We start from the raw sequence: 21131 nt of genomic DNA, 5'->3' as shown, positions 1-21131 counted from the left end.
TCAGACCTTACTATAGTTACCATTTTACTGGGTATTGTTTTCCTATTTTCCAAGGAAGAAACTGAGGCAGGGAGCTCAAGTAACTTGCCTAAAAGGAAGAGGTGGAACATTAGGGATTTTTCTTGCTTTAAAGTGCTGCCTTTGCTAACACATATGTTACCTTTCTTCTTGAGGGCTGCTTTTGCCACACCAGGAGCTCTTTGCCATTATCAGGTACTTAAGTCTCATAACTAAGTAAAATCTGTAACTTCCAAATGGCTCATTCGTCATCAGCCAGTTGGGGGATGCTGGTTTGACATTTCCTTCTCCAGCCTCACAGGTGGCATTAACAAATTCCCGGGTATGAGTTGCATGTCTATTTTTCTTGGTGTGCTGATAGGTGACATTTCTCTAATTAAAAAAAAAAAATTTAAGGACAGCTTTTTTGAAACTTGGAATCTGGACAGGATTAAAAACAACTTCTCGACCATTTTTAGGATCCACAAATTCGCCAGAGTACAGCCTATAGTTTACATCAGCCTCAGGGAAACAAAGAACACGGGACTGAGCGGAACGGCAATCTGTACAAGAAGAGCGACGGGTAAGTGGCCGTGTGGCTGGAGGGTACGTGCGTGTGGATCTCCTGCATCCAAAATTGCTCAACTCGTATTTCTTTTTCCTATTTAAGGATCCGAAAAGTGTGGCAGAAAAGGAAATGTTCCGTTAAAAACGGTTTCCTGACCATATCCCATGGCACCGTAAGTATTCTCTTTTAACTTGCGGGCTGCTGCGGTGAGGTAAGAGGGGGACGCCAGCCGCTGGGCACGGTCTGGCCTTGACAACGACTTTTAAAGACCTCCCTCCTAGGAGAGCGAGTCTGGGGTCCTTCTGGATGTGGTGCACCTGCCCCCTGTTGACGCTGCTCCAGCCGGGGAGAACCTTGTGTCGTTCACTGCCTGATCGGGTCTGGCAGTCGGTCCTCATTTAGATGCTGGTGGCTTCCAGAAACAGACAGCCCATCACTTCCCAGCTGTCTTTGTTTCTGGAAATTGAACGTCCTGCTTGGGAAGATTCCTAATTTTCCATTAAAGGGGAAGCGTTTCAGCAGTCAGTACTCTGGAAATCCAAAATCCAAGAGAAGAGAGACTTCAGTCACGTTATTATAGAACTCCAACACACTGCGCCCAACCTTAATCATGACCTTTTTCTGTCATCCTGTGTATAAGAGTCCTGGCAAGAAACGGAGGCCTGTTTGTGTAGCGTATTGAAAAGCCAGTCAATCTGAATAAAATGATTTACTAATCTATCTTTCAGACCAGGGATTTTAACCACAGTTAACAAACACAGCCTTTCTTACCACAGTGCTTTTTCCCATAGTGTCTTAGGCGTATCGTCACCTTACCTGGTTTGACAGAATCTGATAACTACCACGTAGGCTGGTAGACTTTTTTGAAAATGTCTAAAGGCTGAGTTGTTGCTCTTTGGGGGCTAATGAGAACACTGATGGTGGCCAGCATTTCTGTTCCCCAAGCAGGAGACCTGGTACTGTGCGCATACGAGCAGCCCCGGTCCTGTGAGTGCGTGGGAGTGGAGATGACCCGGAGTCTTTGTCATCCGCTCTCCTCCCGCCCCCTGTTCCCACCAGTTCCCCTGGTGACAGGCAGAGCCAGGCAGGAGCACAGCTCAGCGTGGGTTCCAGAGAAGCAGCTCTTCTCATGACTCATGCACAAAGAAACTTTGGCCTAGGGGATTGAATGTGTCTCTTGCCTGGACAAATAGAGATCATTTCGCTTTTCTAAAATCCAGCCTTCACTGGCCTCCTTTGTGGTCATATCACTCCTGGGGCTATGCAGTTTGGATCCTGACATCATGTTCTTTCCATATAGACCTATGCCTGTGTGTTGGGGAGGAGGGCTATAGACTCAGGGAGGCCGATCTATTTAGGCACCGTGCCTCTTTAAAATTAAGACCACAGACTGGATGATGGCCAGGTTCCCTCCCTGCTCCAAACACCTGTGAGTCTGTGCTCTGCTCTCAAATGGTTTTCTACTCAGTTGTTTGTTTTAATTCAGGTTTATTGCCTCCATGCAGAAAATTTCACAGAGTAGGACTGAGTTTCATTTGGTGTCTGTTTACAGCTCTTAAGTCATTTGGTATATTTGCCTCATTAAAGCATTCTGCTAGAGCCAGAGCCTTGGCTTAAGCCAGTGAGTGGTTCTCCTTCCAAGACAGAAATGAAAACAGGCCTAGTAATCCTTTGCTCACAGTGTAAACTTGGGCTCCCATCACTTCCATTCTTGAGCCTCTCTCTAGAAGGTGCAGAGGCTCAGTTTCCTTTAAATGTTGATGGGTGGCTCCGGGTTTTGGCAGATAGTACAGTTATAGCTAGCTTTACTAGTGTGGTGACAGCTCACCTTGTCACCCAACTTGCATCTTTAATAAGTGCTTTGTGTTTAGGGGGATCCCTGTCTAGGGAATCTCTGCGCGCTCCGTATGACTCACCCTGCCCTTTGCAGCCTGGGCTGGGAGCTGCGGGAGCAGCCATTGCCTCTGGCCCTCTGCCTTGCCAGGAAAATCAGAGGGTTACTGAAGCAGGAGCTATGCATATGCCACAGAACCCTCCTTTTCTCCTTCCTCTGTGTGTATTCTGCACGCTCTGGAAGGCAGAATCCCCCCCCACACACACACACACACGTGCCACTGCACCTGCAGTGTTCACGTGTGGTGATGTGAATTAACCTCTGCCAAGAAAGGGATTTGAGAGATGCCTTTTTGTTTGCTTTTGTTTGGATTTGGCTCCTTGTGTAGTTTACCTTTGTAGCCAGCATCTCCCTGAGTAGGCTAATTTACCAACAGGGGGAAAAGGACAATTGTTCAAAGACCTGATTGAGTAAATGGGGATCTCAGAGCAGTATCTGGCACTCAGTGGAGAATCAGATCTTTACGTTGTGGAAGCACGGGGTGTATTTGCACCGTTTGGAAAACCAGTTTCTTCCCAGGAAGCTGGCAGCCTTTGGGAAAGGAGACTGTTGTGCTCTGTATTCTAGCAGAGGGACAGTGATAACATCCGGATGAATTCAGTGAAAGCCGTAGTTGGTATTCCCCATTAGCCAAGGTTAATTGTGTTTTCTGGCACTGGGAAGAAGTGATCTTTGGGACAAAATAACTAATTGAGTAACATCTTTGCCAAGTGCATCACTTTGCCACGCTACCAGAGACTGGGAACGTCTTAAACTGGAAGAAATGTCCCCTGGTTCTTACGTAGTCTCTTTTTTTTTTTTTTTTTAAATGATATCAATCATGAGGGATACAGACTTCCTATTAAAAGTCTGAGAAATGGGGAAAAAATAGAATGGCATTATTAAAATGAGAGGAGCTCTGATAATCAGTGCCTTTAGTCAAACACAAAATCTATAGATCTCTTTCCTACTCCTTCCTTTTTATTAAGCCAGAGCTTTTCAGATTAAGCTCTCAAAGAGCACTAGTGTCTGATGCATTAGGCAGAACTGTTCTATAGCTGAATTCAGTGATGACACCATTCCCCCCAAATTGCAGCAGGCGAGGGAATTGAAAGAATAGAGTTTTCTCTATTTAAAAATTTTCTCCTGTAGATTTTTTCCTACAGCTTTGGTGTCAGCCACTCCTTAATCTGGATGGACAAATAGCAGTTATTAATGTAAAACATACAGGCTGACATCTTCAGCGTATCAGCTGTTCTGAGTTTTGTGGACCTACTCTGACAGCTGTTAGTTTTAACGTGTAGCCACATTTGTGCCTTTGTGATTATTCCTACTTCAAATATAGGCCCTGAATATTTTCCCGTGTCTTGTGGTGTTTGTACACTGTGAAGGACAGTCTGTGTTTGATGGTAGCTGTCTCGGTAAGAATGAGCAGCTTTCCCTGTGGCACAGGGAAAATGAGAGAATAAAAGTTAGAGGGTGGTATTCATTCAGTTCTGCTTCTGTGCTGCACTGAAAGACACGCACAGAGATGCCCAGGTCAACGCCTCTGCCTTCCACGGAGAGCCGTGAGCGGCAGTTAAGAGCTTGTGCTCCGAGGCCAGGCTGCTTGGCTCAAACGTTGCTTCACTGCTCCCGAGCTCTATAAGAACCACCACATTATTTAGGCTCTCTGGGCCGGTATCTTTATCTGTAAAACTGGTGCAGTTCCTACCTCAAAGGTCAGTTAGGAGAATTAAATGAGTTATTTTATTAAGAACTCTTAGAACAGTACCTGCCTCTATAGGCAAATCATAATAATTATGATGATGATGGTAGTTATTAATAGCTTGAGTAAATGTAGCTACCTTTATTATTCAGAATTGTCTTGTGCATGAAAGTGTTTTGGTGTACACCGACCCCTCTTACTGCTCCTGTGCCGAAGACTCGGTGGACACCAGCAGTTTGGACGTAGGCCAGGAACGGCCCCTAGGTGCATATGTATAGTGGTGTGATCACAGGAGGTAATGGGTAGACACCTGCTTTGTGTGGTAAAGTACATAGTTGCATCATGGTGTGGTCTCCCGCTTGGTGCTGTGGAAATACAGCATTTAGTATACCGGTTCCTGGATGAGCCAGGTAATTCTGTTGGTAAAGATCCAAAATTGGATTGATGGTACTTTCACTTGGAATTGTCAAAGTTTGCAAGACTGGATAGAACTTGAAGTCTTTTAATACTGATTTCTGTTGATCCAAGGATTCTGTGAGGCATCTATGACTGTGGAGAATATCCAGTGAATTTCATATAACAGATGAGCCCAACATGACCACAGGCCAGGAGAGTCTGGTCCACCCTGTTTACCCAACTTCTGCTTATCCCCCCTTCTTTTTATCAAACCCAAACTGTTCATATTGCAAGGATCCGTCCTATTTTAACAGAGACGATGCTCCCTTACCCCTACTCTGTGAGTTTAGTGGAAAGGGCTCTATAAATGAATGAAGGTCTCACAGGTCTGCCCAGGTGTGGATGCACATCTCTGTGTTTCTCAGTGAATCCCAAATCCAAGCTTTCACAACTGTAATGCGGCTGGTGGCCACAGGTAGGGTGAATAAGAGGTTGAACTATATGGCATTTTATTTGCTCTTTTCCTTCGGCAGCTTGGGAGGTGGGTAAGATAAGCCCATTTATATTTGGAGATTTCTCTAAGATTTCTTTTTTTTTTTTTTTAAAGATTTTTTATTTATTTGACAGAGATAGAGACAGCCAGCGAGAGAGGGAACACAAGCAGGGGGAGTGGGAGAGGAAGAAGCAGGCTCATAGCAGAAGAGCCCGATGTGGGGCTCGACCCCAGAACACCGGGATCACGCCCTGAGCCGAAGGCAGACGCCTAACCGCTTTGCCACCCAGGCGCCCCTTCTCTAAGATTTCTGAAAGACATTTTACCATTAAAATTTTTTTTCCCTGAAATTATGTTATCTTTTGATCTTTGCCTTTCTGGACTAATTATGGTGGCTTTTGAAATGGTAATAAAATACCCATTTTGACATCTCTTTGACAAAGATGTATTGTGATCTTTTGTTGCTGCTCTGTTGGGGGGATTTGGGGTACTTATGCGAATGAGATGGGTTTTGTTAAAACTCAAGTGACAAATGGTTAGCATTTAGGATTATCAGTCTGTTACCTGTTGTGACTTCAAAAAGTAGGGAAAATAATTTCTGTCATTTTTGTGCTATGAGATTTCTTTCCTTGGAAGTAAGTGTTTACACTCAGGAAAACACTTCTAAAATCACCAGAAATTGAGCTGGGTGCCCAAGTCACCCAGCCAACCATCTGTGTCGTCAGTAGGCATTGGGACAGAATGTCTCAGAGCATTAGCTGTGGAGCATATTGATCTCAGGGAGCCCACTGCCATCGACCTCAAAGGCAGCATCGCTTGCCCCCTGGCCGGGTGGGTGTGGGGGTCACCAAGTGTCCCTCACAGGAAGTGGCAGCTGCCTTCCAGGGAGCTGAGATTTAAGGACATGCTGTATCGTGCCTTCCTACATAAAATCTGCCTTCTGCAAGCTATCTTTGCAAACTAGTGGAAACCCTGTTCTTGCTGTATTTTTTTTTTTAAGATTTTATTTTTTTGGGAGAGAGCGAGAACAGGAGCAGGGGGAGGGACAGAAGGACAAGCAGGCTCCCTGCTGGGTGCAGAGCCAGATGCAGGGCTCCATCCCAGGACCCGGAGATCATGACCTGACCTGAAGGCAGATGCTTAACAGACTGAGCCACCCAGGCGCCCCATGTGCTTGTTGTATTTTAATGAGAAATGATACCATATGATTTTCCCCTCCTTCCCACACATCTCCCTGTTTCTCTGTTTTTAAACAGGCTAACCGGCCTCCTGCGAAACTCAACCTATTAACCTGCCAAGTGAAGACCAACCCCGAGGAGAAAAAGTGTTTTGACCTTATTTCACGTAAGTTCATTTCTCAGGTGCTATGCCACAAAGAAATGATTTTCAGCTCTCTGCTATGGCATCAATCCCATTTCGAAGTAGTAATTGTCAAGGAGAAATGCCTTTATTTCAAGTGACATACATGCTTTCTCTTTCCACTCATAACTGTTTGCTTGCTGGTCCCTCCAGTTTAGGAACTGACGCTGAGGGTGGCCCTGCTCTCCTCATGGGCCCCCGTAAATAAGGAGATTATCCTAGATCAGCCCCTCAAGCCTAAAATCTCCTCACTTAACTATAAAAAAGGATGATTCTGTTGTCAAAGCTTCCATGGTTTGGGTGGTGTTAGAAATGTTGCACAACTAACGTGTAAGGTCCCCAGCAGAGCTCTGGCAACTTTCGTTTTTTGAAATTGTTTTGATTTCCCCACCACAGAATTTGTCTTTCTGCTTTTGTGTGCTTTTCTTTTTTGTGGCATACACAAAAGAATCGCCACAGAACCATCTGTTGTGATGAGTGTCTACTCAGCATCCCTAAGAAGAAAGGAAAGGACTAGTGTGTCTTCATGGAAACAAGATTGGCCTTTGTTCATGGTACTTTCAGGTGGCAGGGTTATAGTTTGGGGGAAGGAAAGGGCCAGATCCCCTTTCAGAAGGAGGTCACAAGGGATTTAGGCACAAGAATTGTGTTTATAGAGGAAAAGTCTAGACTGTGCATTTTAGGAAGGTGAGCACAGTCTTGATTGGCTCAGTATCCAGAGCATGACATGGCTGCTTTTTAAGATGTCTGTTGGATTATATTATCGAGGACTTAGGAAGTTATTGCCTATATGATTTATTGCTCACAGCAAGCTTATGAGGTAATTATTCCCACCTCCACTTCTCTGGGTGAGGAGGCGGAGGCCAATGGCTGTTCACCCTCGTACCCTGTTGTCCCCGTGGTAATGCGTGCTGTCCTAAGTTGGAGGAGAGCCTTGAGCAGTATGATGTGTGTAAAGGGTTTGGGTGTTGTTCTGTCCTTTAGATTCTAGACTAATTTGTAAAATAAAAATTAACTTTATCCTGCTTCAAACCCTGTGTCCCTACTCGGTCTAGTGAGGGCCACAAATGTGTTTACCCCTCTCTGCTCTCAGATCCTTCATTTTCACAAGACAGTGCAAACATGCAGGACTGACCATAATTTACAGTTGGGAATGTGGGGCCCCTGGGTGGCTCAGTGGGTGGAGTGTCCAGCTCCTGATTTCAGCTCAGATCATGATCTCAGAGTTATGAGATCGAGCCTCACGTCAGGCTCCACACTTAGTGGGGAGTCTGCTTGAGATTCTTTCTCTCCCTCTCCCCATTCCCCTGAGCACTTTCTCTCTCTAAAATAAATAAATAACTCTTTTTAAAAAAATAATAAAATAAAATAGGATCGCTTCTGGGGTTACCTGCCTCCGGAGAACAATAGAGTTTTATGTGAAGGGAGAGAACTTGATGGCATAAGCCGATGTCAGCAAGTGGCTGGGGACCACTTGGAAGCTTTAGGCCATTCCTTTTCCTGAAGCAATAACCCATGATAAGCAGTGTGTCACCCTTCAAGACCTGATGGGCGCTTAGTAGTTAACGAAGCTTGCCTGAGCTGCACGCCCACAGGGAGGCAGATGTGAACACTTCCCTCTGTTTGCCCTGGTCCCTCCAGCACCCCTGTGGGGGCCCTGTGAGATACACAGAGGCATTTATTTCACACTTGTAAACAACCCAGAGCACTACCCAGTCTACACGTTTGTAACTGCTGGTCAGGCACTAAGGAGGGTCAGTAGATGGTAAGTTTGCCTCGCTCCCTACCAAGCGTGGATTATTGCATTCCTTGGACATGTGGGAAGGCGGGCCTGTGTAAATCTGGTTTCGTGTGACGCTCTGGCAGGCCAGCATTTGCCAAGATTCCGTCAGTATCTTTGCTCTACTAGTTAATGCTTAATAAATGTCTTCGGGCAAGGGCTTCCTGCCTCTGATACCCAGAAGGGCTCCCTGAATTCAGTTTGAGGCACTTTTGTAAATTTGCCACAGTCCATTGTCAGTCTTTGAGAAAAAAAGCTCTTGTTTCCTCTTCTTCCCACTGTCCTTTAGTGGGTAGAGTGAATCCCAATCCTACGAATTTAATCCTAGTTTTCAAAAGGTGTTACTCTCCTAGGAGTAGTTGTGGTGAAAATGCTTTGTCACAGCACTGTGTGGGTTTGGTTGTCAGAGAGAAGCCTGAAAACCGGCCACGAGTCTTCCAGAGGAACACTGCCAAATGGTGAAGCCCTGATTTGTTGAGCAGCCGGAGAAGGTTGGGGCTCGGGGTCATGTCTGATCATGCCTGACTCAGGAAACGAGGCTGTCACCCTCTCCGTTCCTCCCCCGCCTGCTGGCCAGGCTAGTGGGACACGTAGCACGAAGATGCGTTTGAGCTCTTTAAGCAGTTGGGTGGTTGGAGAAATAAAGGTCAAGCTGCATGATGGGCAGCGAGGAAGATACTTCAGCTGTGGGTCTCTCAGGGCCCCAGAGTCACCCTCCCCCTGGGAAGCTGAAATGACCCAGGGAGCCCAGAAGAGTAGGAGACTGACAGCTGGCTTCAGTTGGTTCCCTGCAGGGCCCTCCGTTACCATTCTTTCCCCCAGCAGACATTCCCCACTCGGAGCCCGCTATAAATGGGCCTGGGCTTCTCAAGGAGGGCGCTTCTGTGGCAAGGTTGGCCCTTTGGGAGCTTGTCCAGCTCTCTTGCCCTCAGATCGACCCCATCCTTTGCAAATTCAAGTCCTGCCCCACTGTCCTCAATCACACAGTCACCCTTGGCAGGATGGAAGGTACAGGAGAATTTGGAGGTGACCTAGGTCAGCGTCCTGAATAGGACGGACCCACCAGGAGCCGGTTACTTTCCAGGTCCACACACTGGGCATGTGGCCATTTGGAGCCGGAGCCTCAGGCAGAGAGGCAGCCCTTCCCAGCCCCCAGCTACCATCTTCTCTTGCTTTTTCTCCTTCAGAGTTGAAGCTGCTAGAAACTATTCTTGAATTTATGAGCATCTCGAGAGTGTCTGTAGGAGGGAATTCTTACTTGGAAGTTTTCACAGAGCATTTCATCTGCTCCTCACATGTCAGAATATAGAATTGGCCAAAGGAAATGGGCTGCTCCCCTTGCCCCTTTGATTCTCTTCCTTGAGCTGAGCCTGGTCTGCCCGAGAGATGGCTCAGTGAGAGACATGCCTCTGGCACTACCCGCCATCAGCACTGCTTCCCGAGACCCGTGAGAGGCGCTCATTGTGGGGTGTGGCTCTGGTGGAAGGTGGGAGCCGTCAAAGGGGCATTGCTCCCCTCTTTCCAGCACTGGCAGTTCAGCATGGCTCAGCCTCTAACATCTGAATCAGGAAACTTGGTTCATTTTTCTGAGCCTGAAACTGTTAAGTCCCATCCCTCTCCTCTGTGACGGGGTGGGGGTGTAGCAAGGGTATAGTTCTGTTCCCCCTTCCATGTCAGAAAAAAGATGGAACAGGATGGGAAGAAGCGAATGGGACCATGAGTCGAAAACCTGATTCCCCTGCCGTCAGCTGTGTTTGTCTTTGCCACTTACCCTCCCTGGGCCTCGGTGTCCCTCCAGCCTGCTCTCTGGGAGCCGCGCTCAGGACCAGCGCGCTCCCGGGGGTATGAAGACCACTGCTGGAAGACGACGTGTGAGCTCCTTCGGAGGGGCACGGAGGGTTCTTTTGCTCTGCTGTCTGGAGAAGTTGGGTCTCCTCCCTTCTTTCATTCTGTTTGGTTTTAAATTTAATTTTCCTTTTTGGCTTTGTTTTGGATTGATTGTAGACAGAATCTCTGTATATCCCTCACCAGCCCCCTGATGGCTTGTCTAGTAGTATACAATACGTGTTACCCACCACGTGTACCCACGCATGAACCCAGAAATCAACATTGGTGATGCTGTTCACGAGGGGTCTTTCTCACATGGTACCGCGTTTCCACTGGTGCTCAGGGACTCGCTGCAGGATCCCGCAGTTGGTTTTTACTTCATCTTTGTCTGCTACATGCTGTAGCAGTGTCAGAGCCTCTCCGGGTCTTCCAATGACCTTGATACTTGTTTTGAAGAAGATTGATCAGTTTTGAAATGTCCCTCAACTTGGGTTTCTCCGATGCTCTCCCACAGTTGGACTGAGGTTCTGCACCTTTGTCAGGAAGAGCACATCCCATGCTCCTCCTCTGTGCTCCGTGCACGGGGGTCAGCAGTCTGGCACAAGCCTTGTAGACACTGCTGTGTGTGTACACGGCTGTGTGTGAGCCTAAGATCTTGTGTCCCATCATCACCGGGCTGTTCCTCCTGCTTCGCCCTGTAACACAGCACTCCCACAGCCTGCTAGAACGTCTCATCTTTTTCTAAGAAGGCCAGAAAATATCTCAAGATACTCATTAGGACAGGCTTTTATTATTCAAAGCTCTGTAACAATTACTTTTGGGGGGCCAACTTTGTAGCAAGTTAAAAAAAGCAAAGCTTTTGAAAAGATGTTGATGGTTTCCATCCCTGAATAGCTTCGGTTTGGGGAAGCTTCATGTCTTTATGAACTGGAATGGAGGACAGGGCAGGTTTGTGAATTTGGATGACAAAGCCGCAATCCCCCACAGCAAGGGCAAGCAAGGCATGGAAGGACATGAGGGAGGGCTCAGTTGTCTGCAGATGGTTCATTTCCTAGCAGAGAGTTGCGGTTATACCCGAGGTTAATTATAAACCACTTTCTGGTGGAATTGTGTGTGGATTACTGTGTGGACTCACAGCTGACGAAACTCCTCTTGCTGTGCAGATGACAGGACGTACCACTTCCAAGCGGAGGACGAGCAGGAATGTCAAATGTAAGTTCCTTGGAGGTGGGCCTTGGGGCTGGGACCTCGCAGTCCTCGGGGATTTAACACACTATCTCTTGTTTTTCTAGATGGATGTCTGTGCTGCAGAACAGCAAAGAAGAGGCTTTAAACAATGCATTTAAGGGGGACGACAATACCGGGGAAAATAACATAGTCCAAGAACTGACCAAGGAGATCATCTCCGAAGTGCAGAGGATGACAGGCAATGACGTGTGTTGCGACTGCGGGGCGCCAGGTGACACCCTGCCCCCTTCCTCCCCCGTCCTTCCCCTCCCAGCTCTGGGACAGTCACATCTCATTCCGAGTCACAGACTCCAGTCACTGATTTTCCCTTTCACTGCAGGCCCGGCATTGCCCGGCAGCACGCAGCTGCGTCCTGGGCTGTGTGCAGACCGTGTGGGGGAGGGTGGGAAGATGCCTGCCTCGGGGCCCCGCACAGAGCAGCAGGAAGATGGCCCAATAGGGCTGAAAAGATTTAAAGCTTTTTGAGAAATGAAAACGGAAGCACAGAAGGCGGGTGAAACCAAAGTCATCTGCTCATTGTATTGGCTGTGCGGCCTTGTAGGGGCGGCTTTTCCCGGGATTTACTCCATCCTCCCTTTCTGCTACTTTGTAGAACTTCAGCTTTAAGCCGCTGTCTAGTCTGTGATGCTGGGAGAGCCACTTTCTTTGTTAGGTATTGGTTTTTCTATATGGAAGACCAAGGAACTGACTGCGAGTGTGTTCGGGTCACTTCCAGGTGCCACGTTTTGTGAAATGAGATGTGTGTTTTTGCATTTTGATGAAGCCTCTCAGGGACTTCATTTTTTTAAATCGACATAGAGTATCATTGTAGATTTTAATAGCTAGTATTTTAAAAACTTAAGGAGTGGATTTTTTCTGATTAAGATGGAATGGTGCTGAGAGGTCAGGGGAGCTTTGGAATAGCTGTTTCTGGACATTTACAAAATAAGGAAAACTGTGGAATGATCAGTTACCTTTTTCATTCCTCTCATTCTATGACAGTTCTTACCAAAAAATGAACACAACAAAGTAGAGTGGGCAGTGAGAATTGCTGGGAGGTTCCTGTTGCCCCAAAGGCTGTATATCTGGGGGTAGTTTGAGGAACTCCCTAGGGGTCTCAGACTCATTAAAAATTACCTTTTGGCAGAAGATGAGGGAGGGAGTGATAAGTAGTGAATCGCACTTTTTCTTAAGAAAAGACGCAGACAGCACAGCACTTGGACATCTAAAATGCTCCAGAAAGAAGTCAAAGTTTTGTTTATTTCTGTTCGCAAATGCTGAGACAGGATGTGTGACACGAAGCTTGATATAAAGTTGTCGAAACACACTTCTACCTGCCAAGGGCCTGATACAGCCGACAGGGTAGAAGTAAAAACACCGATGCCCAGAAGTATTTCCTAACGGAGAACGTTTTTTATAACTTGAACATTTCAAAAAAGAACTTGACAATGATCTAGTGACACAGGTTATGCTGTTTCCGTGCCGTGAGCTTCCAAGGGCAGCAGGCCGTTCCAAAGAGAATGGTACTTAAGGGCTGCGATAATGTGCTCGAGTGGGTTATTTGGAATGCCCCATTTTCGATCTAGCTTTCATCTGCCAAGCATTTCTTGAGCACGTGCTGTGTAGGCAGCGCATAGTAGGACGGCTCAGTGAGCCGGTAACTGCTCGGAGGAGCTAGGTGACACCGTGCCAGCACGGCCTTGGACCTCAGCACAGGCAGGGATGCCGTGCTGCCCCACGCCCCGTCAAGCAAGGCCCTTCACCTTTGTGAGCACTGTGACAACACCTGTCCTGTTCGCCTGCTGGCGCGTTTGTGTGCTGAATGAAGGATTCTGCGTCCGTATCTGTAATTTCTGAAGCTCTTGTGCTCAGAACTCTTTAACTGCTGCCCTCGAAGTGCCAAGCACATAGTATGGCATCAGCACATGTATGTGTTCTCCGTCATTACCGTTAGCATTTCGCGGACACAGAGACACGCTTTACGTCTGTTCCCCATCCAGCGCTAGACTGTGGCATTTTTTTCTCTCCCCGTTGCTGGTCTGACCAAGGTTGGCGATGGGCGTGGTCTGTGTTCAGGACAGCCCTCAAAGACTTGTGCCCACTAGAGGGCACTGCGTCCTGTGTATTCTTGGACAAGGCACCTGTCACTGGGGAGTTCTTAATGAATAGAAGGGTGGGCAAGATAAATGAGTAAAGAAATGGAGGGATGGGAAGAGGAGGGAGAGCAGACATGTGCATGTGTGTATTGTGTGTAAATGGGTGCTAATGCAGAGTGAAGGTGAATGGGAGCTCCCACTGGGTCAAGGAATAAGACGCTCATGCTCGAAACGCCACGTGCAGTCACTGCAGGAAGAATGTTGTGACCCCGGCCCTCTACTGAACTGCAAGCTCCAATTTGCCCTGTTCTCTTTGGCAGATCCTACATGGCTTTCCACCAATTTGGGCATCCTGACCTGCATTGAGTGCTCTGGAATCCACCGGGAGCTCGGGGTTCACTACTCGCGGATGCAGTCCCTCACGTTAGATGTCTTAGGAACATCTGAGCTGCTGGTAATTCTCAAATACTTGATTTTGAAATGGAAATGAATGAGCTGAAAGCTGGGTTTTCCTTTTGGCATTCAAATCCATTTTGGTTTCTTGAAATTCCACCGGGCTGATGGTTGTTGATTTTTGCCAGATGGGTTTGGGCAATTAGGACCTCAGTGATGATTCCTCTTCTCGGCCACTGGTAGTTGAGGGCACTTTTTGTTGTAAAACTTGGTTCTTAAACGAATAAAGTGAAGTGAAACAGAAAGGGGGGCTGCGACTGTTGTAAGATCGTGGACTAGGACTGTGGTGAAGTCTAGCTCACCCCGTTCTTAACCGTACGCGCAATGCAAAGCCCAGAGACAGTCAAGGACGCATCCCTGGCAGATTCCTGCCAAGTCTGTGGTCACCACTCGCCTCGAGCCTCCAGTGCTCTTTTCCTCTGCCCCTTACTGTTGCCCTTTAGGGGAGATACTGGTCTTTGCTTTTTACTGCCTTTGTCTCTAAGGAAGGCTTTCATTCTGGGGTCAGGGATAACACAGAGCCGTGCAGTGTGATGTACATGGATACTGGGAGGCTGAAGCACTGTCTGTGACATAACATCCAGAGTAGTGAGACTGGCCCCACTGAGGAAAAGGCACATCCCGCTAGCTGTTTTGAGGCCACCTAAAATGGAGCTTTTGTGAGCTGCTGTGAGAGTCTGTAATTGCTGGTAGGAAGCAGTGTTAGAAACTCTTGGCATAGCTGGGCATTGGACAGTAAACATTAAGTGGTTACAGATTGCTATTGATTATAATGAAAAGAGCAATGGTCTTGACAGAAAATCAATTATTGTGGTCAGTATATCCTCAAGGGGCCATATATTTTATTGATGACTACTCTAGAACCAGTGTGTCTGAACTTAGAATACATTTTCAACTATCTTGTCAGATCCTTCCAGTCTTTCCAAAGGATTCCTTTATGGTCTTGAAAGACCAAGTTGGGAGAAACTAGAGTGAATTCTGGTCTCCTGGTTAGTAACATCCATGAGGACTTCAAGTTTAGAGCTAAGCTAGACTCGGCGAGACTCCAGCAGCGTGTCCTTGGTTCCATGGTGTGGTTGTTGGTAAGGTCATTGTGCATCCCACCGACGTCTTAGAGTTGTGTGGGACCAAGTGGCTGGTATCCTGGGCAGCTGATGGTGGCATAGATTTGAGATTCCCACAGTATATTTTCAGAGAAGCACAAATTATCTGGTAAACTCCAGTGGTTGCTGTACTGGTTTTCTCAAAACAGTGGGAAGTGTTCAGTGATTTTTGGTGAAATAATAATTGTTTATTTTGTACAAGGCACTTCACAGAGCACTTGATATATATTAGCCCTTCACAATAGCCGAATGACCTTGGTATTTATCCGCACTTTACAAAGGAGGAAGTGAGGGTAGAATGTTTTAATGTGCCCAAGGTTATGTAGTTATTAAAGTGCCAGCTCTTGATGGGGGACCCTTTCATCTGATTCCAGAGCTTGCACTTAACCTCTGAAGAGCCCGGGACATAAACTTTCCTTTGCTGGGGCGTGTCTTGCCGTGGGGTGAGCATGTAGGCGTCTCTGCCGTCCCTCCCCGTCCCCCCTACGCCATCCCCATCCCTGTCTCCATTCCCAGCAAATGTTGAACAGCCTCTCCACGTGATGTTAGTACTCCCACCATGGCCTTTTTGTCAAATCTTGGCCATCAGGAGTAACCAGTACGAGTTACCAACTGTGCGGTGGGAAAGAGGTGCTCGTACGGTGAGTTCACCTCACAAACCAGGGCCCTCAGTGACTTCAGAAACAGAGTAGTGAAATGATTAGGAAGTGATGAGTTTTGACTGTTACTTTGTTTTTAATATGATTTATGTAACTGTAAGTTTATATAGTGTAATTTTCCTGATGGCACTCATGAGCCAGTAGGTGCCTGACCCCAGCACATCTGTGACACCTGCTTAAATGTGTCTCAAAGTCTACACTGATGGTCTTTTGGAGCCTCTTGCCCACTAAACAGGAAAAGGCCAAGGAAGGTGGAAGGGAAGATGTTTACATCTCAGTGGAACCATGAGGTGGCTTTTGATGCTGGGTTCGAATCTTGGTCTCTCTCTCCTAGGGCCTCTGTCTTCACATGCTCACAGGAGTTTAACGTTTGGCCAGCTGTCAGCCCTGATGGAGCCATCAGGCAGAGCCTGCTTATTTAATATATGCAGTTATTTCCAGAACCTGACCTCTGCCATAGTTCCAGACTCTCCCTCATGGTTACAGAAAAACAGGGGGATGGGTCACCTGGGTGGCTTAAGCGTCGGTTAAGCGTCTGCCTTCGGCTCAGGTTGTGATCCCAGGGTGCCAGGATCGAGCCCCACTTTGGGCTCCCTGCTCCGTGGGGAGCCTGCTTCTCCCTCTTCCTCTGCCTGCCACTCCCCCTGCTTGTGGTGTGTCTGTCTCTGTCAAAATAAATAAAATCTTAAGAAAGAAAAACAGAGGGAAAGGGCCTCTAATCTTGTGAGGTTCACTCTTACCTTCTGCTTGCCCCTCAACTCTGCTTGTGTGGTCATGTAGTTGCTCACAGGTGGTGGGCATTTCCCCAACCGCACCCACTGTATGCCAGGACGATGGGCCTGACATCCTGTCCCAGACCCTTACTGCTCAGCCATTAAGTCAAGCGCTGCATGGACACTGTGTGTCAGGGCTTAGGATTCATTTGTAAAACATGAGTTCAAGCCCTTTCTTTTTTTTAGGATTTTATTTACGTATTTTTTAAAGAGTTATTTGAGAGAGAGAGGGGGAGAGGGCTTAAGTGGGGGTAGGGGCAGAAGGAGAGGGAGAGAGAGAATCTCAAGCAGACTTCCAACACGGAGCCTAGGACCCTGAGATTACGACCTCAGCCGAAATCAAGAGTCGGACACTTAACCGACGGAGCCAGCCAGGCACCCCTATGAGTTCAAGCCTTGTTAAAGCACCCGAGTTCTTTGGTTCTGCTTAGACAGTTGGATGCTTGCACAGAGGATCTCCTGAAGGCTTGACACATAGATGTCTGTGTGTGTGTGTTTAGAATTATGTCTGGCACATAGTAAGAACTGAAGGATTCACTCTCCTTATTCTCCAAGATGACTTTAAATCCTTTCGGAAGAATGGTCCGTGTGTCCTGGTGTGCGAATCCACAGGGAGATTCCACTCTGGTTGTCTGCTCCATGTATGAGCCTTTAGGATGCACAGAGCAGTGACCTCAGGGTCTTTGGTAGAGCTGTTCATCGTGGTATGTATTCTTGTTGACTAAACTTCGCACCAGGTTAAGAGGGCGAACTGGAAAGTAACTTCCCAGCATCTCCTTGGGAGCGTCCTGGGCAAAATTGCTTTACAGGCTCCGTGATTCTCTGTCCTTGAGGGGAATCAGTACTCGTGCCCGCATCTCCGGGTGGTGTGCTGTGACAAGCGGGGATTGTCATTCTCTGGCTGGCATGGTCTCCTCAACAGACAGACGCCCAGCACATAGAATGTCGCTCCTGTCCTCCCATATGGCCTCACCAGATTCTTCACGATAAAACCTATTTGCTTCATTCCATCAATTATTTTTTGGTCTCAGGTTTGCACAAAGTTCCCTTGGATGGTATGCTGTGGCAGTTTCACCATTTCCTTTTTTATTTATTTTGCTTAAAAGCACGCTTGGTGTCCATATTAACTGAATAGGTTTCAGCGGCGTCGTGAAGGTGGCTGGTTAGCAGTCCTCTTTTCTTCCCTCCACCTGCTTTTAGAACCATATCTTATTCGGTGGAGGGAAGCTGGGTATGTGAAGGTACTAATTAGTTCTGGAAATTCATGCTGTTTCAACTGGTACTCCAGCACACACTGCTCTATATCTTCAGATTTTAAAGCAAATCTGTTTTCAGAAATCCTCCTGGTAAACATAGATTTTGGAAAGATGAATTTCCTCCCTACCATAGGTCATGATTTCAGCATTGATATTCAGTTCATATGTAAAACAGTACCACTGGTACTAAGGTCCTTGCATCATATGATCCATTTGACATCATACATGAAGTTAATAAAGGAAAATTTGATATTATGAAATTAAATTGGGGTCAGTAATTTTAAAATCTTTTCCATCAAATTGAAGAGCAGGGTCAGGAAGCTTAGGAGCACATATTGCTGACTCAGGCCTGTGTTCCCTGGCTTTCTCCTGCCTCCCTTCTCAAGAAGTTGTTAACAAGCTGACCAGCGTAGAGGAGGTCAGCCAGCAGCCAGGTCGCAAGGAGAGTGTGTGGAGAGGGAGGTCCGTGGAGACCGACAGCTTCCTTACAGCTGGAAGTGCTGTTTCACGTGGAACTCAATGAAAGCCATTCCCGGGAAACTAAAGGCAGCAAGACATGTGTTACCAGCTCTGACGTATTGAGCAGCTGTTACACTCAGGCCGTGTCTGAGGTGCCTTGGGCACACCGTGTCTAACCCAAACAAGAACTCAGTCTTAAAAAATGAGGCTGGAGAGGTGAAGCCAGGATTTACACTCAGGACTGAGTTCGAGTCCCGTGTTGTAGAGATTACTTTAAAAAAAAAAAAGTAGACTTAAAAAAAAAGAAATCGAACACCAAAACATATATATATATATACACACATACACACCAAAACATATAAAACAGTTTATAATCATAGCAGTATAACTGAGAAGTATATTATATACTTTGTAAAATATGTCAAAAATACAATGTTTAAAGCCTTGGGTGAAAACACAATTTTTTTTAATGAAAACATAATTTCCATGTTCCCCAGAGTATCTTTTTTTGTGCTCCCTGTTTTGGGAAATCAAAATTGAGAGCTTGCTGCCTTTCTTAGCTCTGCCTTCTGGGGTCCAGTGCTCTCACTTCCCTGGGCCTTTACCCATTTGTACATTAAAGGTGTGTCATGCTGTCTGGCCTTCCACACTGCTGGGATGTGAGCAGCCCAGGAACCCGTTGAGAGACCAAAAGTCTGCTTAGTTTCTGAGAGAAGCCAGATTGGTTGACGAGGTTCACACGTGACGTAACAGCAGCCCCCAGGCTCGGCATGAGGAGCCCACCACTCCCAGTATGGCATCCTGTGGGCACAACGGGGCTGAGGCCCTCTCTCAGGGAGGTTCTTTCTCTCATTTGCCCACTCCTCCCCTTGAGGGGGTGATGCAGGGAAGAATGTACAACAGTAGATCTCCCTCCACCTGGAAGCATGAAAACAGGCAGGAGCTTTTCCCCATCCTCACCCCAAACTCTAAATACAATTTCTGGATGGCATCTGAGGCCTCTTCTCTGGCTCCGTGGACCCTGCACAGGTGGGTGCTGCAGCTCTCCAGGAACAAGGGACTCCTGTCCCCATGCTCAGGTGCTTGCATGCAGTGACGAAGAGGCATGCAGGGTTCCCCAAAAGCCAAGCGTGGTAAAGCGGGCGTCTTGACCAGGCAACTGTTCTCCTGATGTACTCCTGCCGTCTCCATACTCGTTGTGCTTAGTACAGACTTCTTTCCCAGCCCTCAGTGCTGCGCATCTCTTTCTATGGACGCCCCTCTCGTTCGATTGAGCTCTTTCCAAGCAGGGTCGTGCCTCACGCTCAGCACCCAGCACACCCGAGGACTCAGTGGACATCTGCGGACCGTCCGGGGGCTGGCATTTGCTTCGCTGAGTGATGTGGCGCTCAAAACGCCCCAGACCCTCCTAGATCTGATCTGGCCCCGTGTCTGCTCCAGCATTGCCCTCAAAGTCTTCTGGGAGTGGAGGGCGTGTGTGTTGGGGGCTGCTTCACACCAGCCTTCCTGCTTCCTTGGCTTCTGCCCACTTGGCCTGCTGGGACCCACATTTTCTTGACATGACCCTGCAGCCCCCATCTGCAAATGCTTTGCTTTTGTTGATGATTCTAAAGGAGTTCTCTGCAGGCTGAAATATTCACTGGAACTTGGCAAAACTATGAGGCGGCGCATTTCTCTGCATTGGACAAGTGTGACGCATGGATGTGGTGGCTCCCTGGACCAGCTGTCCCCTGGTAAAGCAGCCAAGTCCAAGCAGAAGGGAAGCAGCTTTCCGATTCCTGGGGAATTCTCCGCCTCATGCCCCCCTCCCATCTGCTTACCACAGACTCAGAGGCATGTGGGCCCCTCACTCACAGAGGGGTGCTGTGGCTTTTCTGTCACTTACCTTCTGAAAATGACAGGGCTTGGCTAGGGGACGGTGTCCACATTATCCTGAAAGATGGGGTCACGAGAGCATGGCTGGCTCTAAACGGGTCTGATCCCAAGGTTCAGTCCTGGATCTGTCACTGACGATCCAAGAAATCCTTCGCAGGAGTTGACTACTTGGTGCGTCCGTGTTGTCACCTGACAGTGGCTTGAGGCCACCAGGCCAGGACTGGGGACCTAATGTGGGGTTGGTTAGTGCTTGGTGCTTTGGGCCGTCTAGGATGCTTTGTTCACTTACCAAGGACGGTAAAATTAGGAGGGCTCATCACGCAGTTAGTAAGCTGATGTGTGTCCCCTGTCTTTCGGTGTCCCTCACAATCCCATTTTGTTGCATCATGTTATTTGTCACCAGAATGTTCGACCTTGTCTAACTCAGATCCCTTTGGCCGCCCCTTCAGTCCGCTCCCCCTGGAGAGAGAAGGGGCTGCTCAAGCAGAATCCTTAGCTCCCAGAACCTCCCTGGTTCCCGTGTGTCCACGTCACTCCTCGAGAGTGGAAGGAGCAGAGGCCCCCTGCTCCCCATTGTGCCATTTTCAACACGGAAGTTAAAATATCTCTTCTCTCCAAAGCCCGGTGCTAGGTGCTCCCCCGCGGTTTTGCTTCATTAAACATTGAAGAAGCTGGTCTCTGGCAGGTGCCAGGCTGGGTGCTGGGATAAGATGGTTAAACCCCTGCTTTTAAGGAGCTCCTGGTCCCTCAGAGTTTGTGCAGCCGTTCAGGAGGTGCCAGTCGCCATATCTTCAGGGTAGCTGCACGGAGACGGGCCGCGACATTTACCTTCCTCTCCGCTGCGTCGAGCGTAGTGCCTCGTATTCAATCAGCGTGAACTAAAATGTATTCATTTAATTTTTAACAAATAAGAAGGTTGATTGTTGAATTGAGGACCTCACATTTGGAACAAATACATTTTTAATGCTTCAGCTGATAGAATGCTTTCACCTAAGTTGTCCCAGTTTATTATTATTACAACTCAGCAAGGCAGGTATCATCCCCATTTTACTGATGAAAAACTGAAACTCAGGGAAACTGACTTGCGTGTGGTCACAAAGCCAGAAAATCGAACCATGATTTAAACCTGTCTTGTCTTCCTGGCCCAGCACCCTCTCAGCTAATCAGAACCACCTCCTCACTGTTGTCAGTAGATCTTGTTAGATCCGTTTCACTTGCAGCGTGAGTTT

At 47.6% G+C, this 21131-nt stretch overlaps 1 protein-coding gene across 3 annotated transcripts in view; it reads left to right on the top strand.

Annotated features, from left to right (window-relative positions):
- ASAP2 (ArfGAP with SH3 domain, ankyrin repeat and PH domain 2) overlaps positions 1-21131 on the top strand; it is a 100148-nt gene that overhangs the window by 59013 nt on the left and 20004 nt on the right. For all 3 annotated transcript variants that reach the window (XM_034659937.1, XM_034659938.1, XM_034659939.1), the window contains 6 exons: positions 477-580; positions 668-737; positions 6292-6379; positions 11165-11213; positions 11294-11460; positions 13645-13778. In XM_034659937.1, the coding sequence (XP_034515828.1) occupies positions 477-580; positions 668-737; positions 6292-6379; positions 11165-11213; positions 11294-11460; positions 13645-13778 (612 nt within the window). The remainder of the gene's footprint in view (positions 1-476; positions 581-667; positions 738-6291; positions 6380-11164; positions 11214-11293; positions 11461-13644; positions 13779-21131) is intronic.

This window comes from Ailuropoda melanoleuca, chromosome 4 (genome assembly GCF_002007445.2).
Source record: "Ailuropoda melanoleuca isolate Jingjing chromosome 4, ASM200744v2, whole genome shotgun sequence".
Taxonomy (NCBI): domain Eukaryota; kingdom Metazoa; phylum Chordata; class Mammalia; order Carnivora; family Ursidae; genus Ailuropoda; species Ailuropoda melanoleuca.
Note: the sequence above shows the minus strand (reverse complement) of the source record. Positions and strands in the feature narration are given on the sequence as shown.